The sequence below is a fragment of the Chiloscyllium plagiosum genome, chromosome 23 (genome assembly GCF_004010195.1).
Source record: "Chiloscyllium plagiosum isolate BGI_BamShark_2017 chromosome 23, ASM401019v2, whole genome shotgun sequence".
Lineage (NCBI taxonomy): Eukaryota > Metazoa > Chordata > Chondrichthyes > Orectolobiformes > Hemiscylliidae > Chiloscyllium > Chiloscyllium plagiosum.
The window spans coordinates 40710325-40720954 of record NC_057732.1 but is presented as its reverse complement, the minus strand read 5'-3'; the positions used below and the strand labels follow the sequence as shown (position 1 = coordinate 40720954).

General features: G+C 41.1%; 1 protein-coding gene across 1 annotated transcript in view; it reads left to right on the top strand.

The window, feature by feature from the left end:
- The window catches only part of LOC122561473 (collagen alpha-1(VII) chain-like), a 133214-nt gene that overhangs the window by 23177 nt on the left and 99407 nt on the right, over window positions 1-10630 (top strand). The window contains exons 5-7 of the mRNA XM_043713217.1: window positions 5302-5337; window positions 6754-6813; window positions 9380-9424. Coding sequence (XP_043569152.1) covers window positions 5302-5337; window positions 6754-6813; window positions 9380-9424 — 141 coding nt within the window. The remainder of the gene's footprint in view (window positions 1-5301; window positions 5338-6753; window positions 6814-9379; window positions 9425-10630) is intronic.

Below are 10630 nucleotides of genomic sequence, written 5' to 3'. Positions count from 1 at the left end.
CTATTGGGGGGCCTGTAGTAAACACCCAACAAGGTGACTGCACCTTTCCTATTTCTGACTTCAGCCCATACTACCTCCAGAGGCAGATCCCCCTCAAACTTCCTTTCTGCAGCCGTTATACCCTTTCTAATTAGCAATGCCACCCCCCCTCCTTTTTTCCCACCCTCCCTAATCTTACTGAAACATCTGTAACCAGGAACCTCCAACAACCATTCCTGTCCCTCTTCTATCCACGTTTCTGTGATGGCCACAACATCGTAGTCCCAGGTACCGATCCACGCCTTAAGTTCACCGACCTTATTTCTGATACTCCTTGCGTTGAAGTATACGCACTTGAGCCCATCTCTGTGTCCGCAAGTAGTCCCTGTCAGTGCTACCTTCTGCACAGCTTCCCTACAGTCTTGGGCATCCTGACACACAGCTAGCTTACTTGCTGGACTACAAGTCCGGATCCCATCCCCCTGCCAAATTAGTTTAAACCCCCGAGAAGAGTGCTAGCAAACCTACCTCCCCGGATATTGGTGCCCTTCTGGTTCAGGTGCAACCCGTCCTGTTTGTACAGGTCCCACCTTCCCCAGAATGCAGTCCAATTGTCCAAATATCTGAAGCCCTCCCTCCTACACCAGCCTTGCAGCCACGTGTTCAACTGCACTCTCTCCCTATTCTTTGCCTCACTGTCACGTGGCACCGACAACAACCCAGAGATGACGACTATAGCTCCTAAACAAAGCTTTTGACTGTACTTTGGTATACGTGACAATAAACAAATCAATCAATCAATCAATCACACTTAGTGTGGTAGAGTCATAGATCACCCACCCCAGGGAAACGACCTTGTCTATTTACCATATCCATGTCCCTCATGATTTTATAAACCTCTATAAGGTCACCCCTCAGCCTCTGACACTCCAGGCAAAACACCCCAGCCTACTCACCCTCTCACTATAGCTGAAACCCTCCAACCGCTGAAACATTCTTGTAGCCATGCTGTGGAGGTGCCAGTGTTGGACTGAGGTGGAAAATCACACAACACTAGGTTATAGTCTAACCAGGTTTAGTTGGAAATATTAGCTTTCAGAGTGTTGCTTCTTCACCAGTTAACTAGTGGGGCAGGATCATAAGACATAGAATTTATAGCAAAAGATCACAGTGTCATGCAATTAAAATGATATATTGAACAAACCTAGATTGCTGTTAAGTCTTTCATCTTTTAGAATGGGGTGCAGGTTTCAGTTAATTAATGTGTAAATTCCAGAACCTCTTTTAAGTCACATTCTCACAATAAGGGTGGCACGATGACTCAATGGTTAGCGTTGCTGCCTCACAGCACCAGGGACCCAGATTTGATTCCACCCTCGGGTGACTGTGTGGAGTTTGCATGTTCTCCCTGTGTCTGCATGGGTTTCCTCCCACAATCCAAAGATGTGCAGGTTAGGTGAAATTGGCCATGTTAAATTGCCCACAGTGTTCAGAGAAGTATAGGTGAGGTGCATTAGTCAGGGGTAAATGTAGGGTAGGGGGAATGGGTTACTCTTCAGAGGGTTGGTGTGGACTTGTTGGGCCAAAGGGCCTATTTTCACACTGTAGGAATTGTAATAACTTAAGGTTTTATTTTTACAAAGTGACATCTCAGTTCAGACAATATATTAAAGGTGTGAGGTTAGAGTCTGTCTATATCCCAATCTTGAGTCAGACTGGTTCTATTTCTGAAGTATGATTTTATAAAATGTTATGTGGATTGACTGCCTGCAGGTTGTGTGCTTTTGAGCAAAAATAGAATGTATCTGCAAATCAGGGATGGCCTCAACTAGGCCCTTGGGTTCATGTCACACTAATTACAATTAATGACCCCACGACGTGATACATTCTCACACAGACCTCTCTCATACACACACTTTCTCTCAGATATACACACATACAACCCCACATTCACACCCACACACACCCTCTATCGGCTTATACTCCATCACACTCACGTACACTCTCTACCAAGCATGCACATACGCAAACACACACTCTCTCATACGCACTCACAATCACACTCTCTCTGTCTTCCCCTCACATGTGCATGTGTGTATGCGCAAACACACACACACACAGAAGTCAATGGAGTGAATTTGGAATTGCAGAATTGTATTTGCAGATACATTCTATTTTTGCTCAAAAAGCACACAACCTGCAGACAGTCAATGCAGGCAGTCAATCCATGTAACATTTTATAAATTCCTTCTTTGGAAATAGAACCAGTTCGACTCGAGATTGGAATATAGACAGACTCTAACCTCATACAATTAATACATTATCTGAGGTGAGATGTTACTTTTTTAAAATAAAACCTTGAGTTAACTCAAGAATGCAACTTAAAAGAAGTTCTGGAATTTACACATTAATGAACCGAAACCTGCAACCCATTCTAAAAGATGAAAGACTTAACAGCAATCTAGGTTTGCACATTTCACAGGATGAAAAACTCATGGAACACCGGGTAGACAATATTATGTAAAGATGTTTTCACTGGTCTGACCACTGGTAAGAGGACATTAGATCTCTTGGGATACTGCTGCCAGATTCTTGGATCAAAACTCCCATGAGTTGTGACTGATTAATTTTTTGACCTTCTTGGTCATCTGCCATGTGACTGTGGCATCTCTTTTCATGTCTATCTACACTACTAATATATCCAATAATGTATTCATCACTATGGATCCCACCGATTTGTCTTGTCTTCAGTTTCCAAAAACTTACATTGCAGCTAAACTGTTGTGAAGCTGCCCTTTGAGATTCAGCCTGCCTTTACAAAGAGCAGGCTGTCTGTCCTACATGACTGACAAAATAATGCTGCCCTGTCCTCCTGTTATACACCAAATTCACTTTCAGCATAAGAACAAGAGCTGAATACATAACAGAGAGCAGATTTCCTGATGAAACTTCAATTCTGCTGCTCTCAGATGCTGCCTGATCTGCTGTGCTTTTCCAGCACCACACTCTCAACTCTGATCTCCAGCATCTCCAGTTCTTACTTTCTCCACATAACAGACAGCACCACAATAATTGAGATGAGGTGGAACAAATTTGTGACATCTTGTGCTTGAAAATCAGGGCAAGTTCATTTCTAGCCAGGAATTATCTAGGTTGATGGAAAGATAATTGCTGGGATGAATTAATAGTATTGTGTTGTATTGAACCAGGCAGAGCAACAATATTCAAGACTAATCTTGGATCTATCCTCATGTACCTGATCTCAGTTAACAATTGGATTGCTCACATAAATAAGACAATTAAACAATAATATTACTGTACTCATAAATAAGTGAGGTGGAAGAATCACAGTAGAAGAAATTGGCAATAGGCTTATATGCAAAGAAAGATGACTTTTGTAAAATATCAAAGGTTGTCGTAAATAAACCCACAACTGATCAAATACCTCTAACACAGAAGCAGCAGTGAACATATCATTATGTTTGTGACAAACTGTGTCCTCCCTATTAATTTCTTTAGTCTGTAGAAATATCTTAGTGTAGATCCAAAAAGAACGGAATCAGTAACAAAGAATGCAGGTGACAATAAACTGGGGATACAGGGAGGGACTGTAACAAAATGCAGGGTGGCACGGTGACACAGTGGTTAGCACTGGTGCCTCACAGCGCTGGAGACTCGGGTTCAATTCCCGCCTCAAGCGACTGACTGTGTGGAGTTTGCACGTTCTCCCTGTGTCTGCGTGGGTTTCCTCCAGGTGCTCCGGTTTCCTCCCACAGTCCAAAGATGTGCAGGTCAGGTGAATTGGCCATGCTAAATTGCCCGTAGTGTTAGGTAAGGGGTAAATGTAGGGGTATGGGTGGGTTGCGCTTCGGCGGGTCGGTGTGAACTTGTTGGGCCGAAGGGCCTGTTTCCACACTGTAATGTAATGCCCAGCAGCATATTCAGGCACTCAGGATTCATTCCTAACATTCAGATAATCTGTTTCACCCTCATGCAGTTATCAGTGCTGTCATTCTCACTGCCTCCATAAATCTCCAGCTATTCAACTATGGAAGGCACATCACAGTGTAACTGTACACAATCACTGACATTTTGTCACACAATTGAAAAGAGTAGACCAGGGCCAGCAGAGAACAGGGACACGTAAATCTCCTGAGCCATACTGAAGACATAATTCTCTATATCATGGTGCTAGCTTCTCAAAGGGCTGCAGCATTAGACATTCTAAGGGAATTGAGGGTGATTGCGTGCTCCTGCTTCATGCCCCTTCTCAACCCCCTACACACACAAATTTAGATGACTTTTTTTTGTTGTTTTATATAGTGTTAGGTATGTGTGACCATGTAACTTCTACTTTCCACCTGGACACTTTCTGTCAAGTCAACCTTCCCTCTGAGTTCCTGCTTTTAGATGTTCAACAGCTGTCAATTGTCAACCCCCAAGAGAGGAAAAGTATAATACAACTGATGAGGGTTCATTACTTAGTCTGACACTCATAGCCACCAACTTAGACATGGCACTAAACTTAACTTGAAAGCTTCTATCATGGGCACATTAAACCAACATGTGTGGGCTTTAACCAGGATGTGCAGAAAGGTGGCTCATTTACCAGCTAAACGGAAGGAGATCTTAATGGGGTTGCACATCATTACACTGAGTGCGTTGCTTGCCCTGCCAGACAGCCTTCTATCACTGACAAGGAGTGGCTCCAACTTGACAAAGGAGATAGTACAGTGTTTGCCATCTCCACACCTCTGCTCCATTTCTCTGTCATCCTGCAGAACTACAGGCACTGGCACTGCTGTCTCCATTCTTCTCCCTTCTTTTGTGTCGCAAGTCACCTACTCATCTCCATTCATCACAAAGATGCAGAAACTCTCTCTGGCAAATGCAGGAACTTACCAAAACTTTCAGGTACTTTACAATGGAAATGGTCCAAAAATCTAACAGTCCAGCAGTATGTTACTCTTTAAATAACATGACAGCAGGGTTCAGTTTCCTTCTGCATTTTTTAAAAAATAAATTGATAATCAAGTGCTGCCTGGACCTATGCTGAGCAGAAATCACGTCCCCCAGTTGATCTGTGCGGTGTCATAATAGCTCCATATTGATATGTTCCATTGTGCACAGCAGACACAATAACATGGGCTATATCTCAGAGCACATTGTGGTGGGCCACTTGTAGTAGCCAGCAACTCAGTATATCCTCAGGAAACCTGGGTAGATCTTTATGATGCTACATCAGTTAACCAAATGAGCATTTGTGCCTGCAGTATCTATTTCCCATACTGAAAACATTTTGTCTTCCTTTCTAACTTTCAGGGTCTTCCAGGGAAAGCTGGCAATAAAGGTTCGAAGGTAAGTTAATTTCAACCATTTTCTTTCTATTTTCCATTCATTAACAGCTTCCAAGCTCCAGTATGGATTATGATAACGCCCGGTAATGTCAATGAATGAGTGAACCAGAGGCATGTATTGATAATTCTGGGTTCAACCCCTATTCTTGCATTTTAAAAAATGGAATTCAGGACTTAAAAGTTGTTGTCAGTGAAAGTCCCCATTTAGCAGCTGGAATGCTATTTAAAAACTAGTTTACCAAGTCCCTAATGAGGAAAACCACCATTCCTAACCAGTCTGCTTTGAATTTTACTACATGCATTCTCACAGACAAAGTGTCACCTCTTAACTGTCCTCTGAAGGGCCTAATAAGCCATTCCGTTGTGTCAAACGACTAGAAACACTTAGATTACACAGACTATAGTGATTCAAAAAGAAAATTAAAAAATAAGAAAAACTTGGAATGGGAAATAAAATGCTGGAGATGCCAGGAAAGCACACGTCCCAGGAACATACTTGTTTTCAATGAGGTAGGTTTTAAAACTATGAATCCAACCTGGAAGGAAAGTTGATACCAGACATGAATTTTAGGAGACAACATTTTGATTGGGACTTTAATAGAACCTGGACTTCTGTTTCCAGTCTTGGCTGGAAATAGGAGAGTGGTCTTTCTTATTCTGCTTTCAGGCAGATTAAGAGCCAAAAAGAGTTAAAAGATTGAAAAAAGAAGGAACAAGTATTTTTCAATCCCCTTATTTCTCTGATAAGTGCTCAGCTTAGTGAAAATCTAAGATAGCACGCAGGGCAAAATTCCAAAATCATTTTGATCTATTTGATTGGATCACTTTATGTCTTGCTTTGTAGTCATCGCTGTTGCTTGCTCGGCTGTCTGTATTTGATCCATTATTTCATGATTTTCATTGCTGATCACTGCTTCCTCATTGAGTTGCAGTTTATTCTTGTTTTATGCACATGAAAGTTGAGCCAATTCGGTGCTTTTAAGACATAATATTGATATATTGATAAAAGCTGAAAAATGTGTTGCTGGAAAAGCGCAGCAGGTCAGGCAGCATCCAAGGAGCAGGAGAATCGACGTTTTGGGCATAAGCCCTTCTTCACTCCTGATCTCCAGCATCTGCAGTCATCACTTTCTCCTATATTGATAAAAGGCAATATGCAGAACTGACTAAACAAGACACGTAAAATATTATGGTTACTCAAATAGATGTGAGTATGTAACCGGTTGTATTATTCAGTTCTAGGCCTGAAGTTCAAGCTAGACAGACCACTTACTTTCATGTGCTATCAAATTCAGAGTGAAGAATTTTTAACATTGTCATATTTTACACTTGATTAATCAAAACATTGTTAGTTATACTTTGTTATTTTGTAATTAAAGTTGTCACAGGGGTGTTGTTTTATGATTGCTTATAACAGGGTGACATTGGACTGGGGGCCCGAGGACCAAGAGGGAGCCTAGGCATTCCTGGTCGTAGGGTAAGATAATGAGATTCTTTGGTTTGGTTCTCCCTCTCTTGTTCTTCCTCTAACTCTTGCTTTAACTCTAACTCTAACTATCTTCAGGCCTGCCCAGACCTTTTTGAAGGTCCTTTTTAAATTACTGCCTAACTTTCTATATTCTCCCTTCAGAATCTCATCCTTTTCCCTTCCTGTGTCGTTAGTTCCAATGTGTTCAACAACATCCTGCTGGTCCCTTTCCCCATTGAGAACATTCTGCACCTTCTCTGAGATATCCAGGGAGGCAACACACCATTCTGATTTTTCGCTGCGAGCTGCAGAAATGTCTGTCTATGCTTCTCACTAGAAAGTTCCCTATCACAATCGATTGCTTGGAACCTGACGTATTCCTCACTACATTAGAGCCATTCTCGGTACCAGAATCTTGGTTGTTCATGCTACATTCCCCTGAGAGTCCATCTGATATGGGCCATTTTGTTCCTCCTTTAGCTATGGCCCATATTAGTGTTGCACCCACCAGATTGTGATCCTGAGCAAAATCTTGTCGGATTACCCATTGAGGTGAGTGTGTTTGTGCTGGTGGAAGGTGGGAAGGAAGGACTTGACAGTCCATCCTCTGAGGTTCATAATTTTTCTTCCCACAAGGATTGGTTGTGGGGTTGGTAGAGATGGGTCATGAACAATGGATCTTCTTTTTGTTCAGAGATTTCAGGCAAAAACACAAAGATATGTTTGCATTATGAGCTTTAATTTCGACATTAATGCTTGACATATAAATAAGACTAGCAAAATTAGAGGCTTTTTCACCAGATGATATCAATTCATCCTTTAACACAGGCATTCTCCTTGTTCAGCTGCTAGCTCAGCAACCTGCTCTTCAAATGGGGACAGGAGCCTTATGTCAAGTATCAATCCCATATTCACCCTTATTATGCAGGTTCTTCTCTGGTGGAAGATGAAAAGCATCAAGAGACATTAACATGGGTACATGAGCATTCACCTGTATTTTTGTTAAAGAGTTCTGGATGAAAGGTGATTAAATGTCATCAAAGAATTATAGTTTATAAAAAGCAATAAATCATTGTATGAAAGCATGCTTGATATATCCAGGAGGTGTTCATTCCAAAACCACATTTTGTGATTGTGTCCTTGTCACTTGCAAGCCTCTGGGGAAAAGCTATTAGATGTGACTGGTCTGCTAATTGTGAAGAAAGGTTAATGAACTGATGGTGTCTCAGTGTTGTAGCTCCTTTTCTGTTTTAAAGTGAATCCTGGCAGATGTGTAAGAGGCAGTACCACTGTGGTAGCTGCAATGAAGTAACAAACATTGATCACACATGAGGCATGTGATGGAGGTACCAGGCATCCAATCTTGTATCTGACAGTCCTCTGTAGTGGTAACCTTACAATATTAATTCACACTCATAGGGCATAAAGCATCAAATAAATAGATAGTATATACCCTGACAGGGGACAGCAGATTATTCATCCTCTTGTAGTACAGGAGCCAGGTACTCTTGAAGCACCCAGTGGCTATCTCTGTCCAAGCTGCCCTTGTCAGCCAGAACAGCCTCCTGTTGTCATCTCTGGGGAAAGAGTTTCCCTTTTCCTGGGTATTTCAAGATAACTCTAGGGAGGTGTGACTAAAGTGCTGCTTTTTGTCAGATCTCTGACATTTCGAAGGGTGGTGGGTGTTTGTAGATGTAGCTAGATCAAGATTGAGTAATGCAGCTGGGTTGGAAAGAGTGAAGTGCTGTCCACGTGACCTTTAAATATGGCACCTGGAAGATCCTGCAGGGTGCAGAACCTCCTGTCCACTTGCTCATAAAATTTGCCATGTTACCTGTGAGTGCGAATGCAATGAGCTGAGGAAGATAGAATCATGTGAGAAAATGTGAAATCCCCACCTTCCGAGCAGAAGTGTCTCCTGCTTTTTGGCTCATTTCTCAAAAACACGTTATTTTGCCCTTTTGCTTAGTTTTTACCTTCATTCCTTTTTTTCTCTCCATCCACCTCTTTCTCAAATGAGAATGTTGTTATGATCTGGATTTTCATTGTACAAAGCAACTTAGCCAAATTAAATTGATCTGAAGGGGAATTATATCAGACTCAAAATGTTAACTCTGCTTCTCTCTAACTAAATATGCTGGGTTTTTCCAGCACTTTGTTTTTATTTCATTTATTATAAGTCAAGCTTAAGTTACTGCCAAAATGAGATAACATTGTCAGCTGCTTTGAAGGACATTATTAAGGGCAGAAACCATCTGCTCTTGATGAAAGTAGTAGTCACTATTCACTTTTATAATTCATTTTCTTGTTTGAACCTGTTTTAATAATGCAATATTTCTAGTCTGAGATTGAGTAAAAAGAAAGGACAAAAATGTTATCAACTTCAGCAGTCACCTTGGCTCATCAAACTCTCTCTTCAACAGTCTGTCCGAATTGGAATGTCAGAAACTTATTGTCAAGAAATATTACACATCTGGGATGCTGCATGAACAGAAGGAATATGTATAAACATTCACACTATCAATTACACTATAGATAAAAATCTAATGGTTATTCTTTTAAAAAACTTTTCTAGGGAGTTAATGGTGCTCCTGGATCAATTGGAGGCCCGGGTCTCACGGTAAGTTGCTGAAATGTGGCTGACCAATCAACATGGGTAGAACTGTCTCAAAACAACATTCTTTCAGAAGTTACATGCTAACTTATATTTGTGTTGTTCTTTTCATTTCAACAATTCTCCCTGCTGTAATAATCAACACCCTCCAGTCACAATGCACTGACTCCTTCAGGTTTATCTAAAGTGAAATATCACACGACACCAGGTTATAGTCCCACAGATTTATTTAAAATCACAAGCTTTCAGAGCAACACTTCTTCATCAGGTGCAGTGAGAAAGGGAACACTGACAAGTTTTTAGGCAGAGAGATCAAGGATCATATAATTGGTGTAAGCGAAGTGAATAAACCTAAAGTGGCTGATGAAGAACTCTGTTAGAAAGGAGATACAAGTTTCCATTGATTAAGATGAAAATTCAGAATCTGTTTCAAGTCACTGCCCCAAGATTATTAAAGGTTTTATCAGAGTCTGCCTAACATTCCAAACTTCAATCAGGCAGAGATACAAACGGTGATATCTCAGGTCAGACTGAATTGTAGGTGTGAGGCTTTGTTCAGAATCTGTCCCCTGAGTTTTAAATGAGACTGGACTTATTCTGAAAGCAGGAACTTATAAAATGCCACACTGACTGACTGACAAAAGACACAAATCGTGTGTTTTTTGAACAAAATAGAATGTATCTGCAAATAAACAAACATCTTGGATGAAATTATTCACCCCATAGATTTATATAAGTGTGTGTGTGTGTGTGTGTGTGTGCGTGCGCACGCCTGTGCTTGAGAGAGACAGTGTGTGTGAGTGTTAGAGAGTATGTGTGCAGGTGTGTGTGTGAGAAGGTCTGTGTGAGTGTGTGGGTGTGTTTGTATGAGAAAAGAGTGTGTGCGTATGTGTGTGAGAGTGAGAGAGAGTGTAATAAGCAATCCAAAACTGTACAAACTAATAAGGGTAGAGAGGTCATAACAAGGTGATGCTGTCACATGCTCTCTCACATACTTAAAATCTCTCAAACTCAAACACACTCTCTCAAACACACACACACACACACACACACACAGATATAAATCTGTGCGGTAAATCATTTCATCCAAGATGTTTGTTTATTTGCAGATACATTCAATTTGTTCAAAAAACACACAATTTGTAGTCACAGTCAGTCAGTGTGGCAGTTTATATGTTCCTGCTTTCAGAATAAGACCAGTCTGATTTAAAA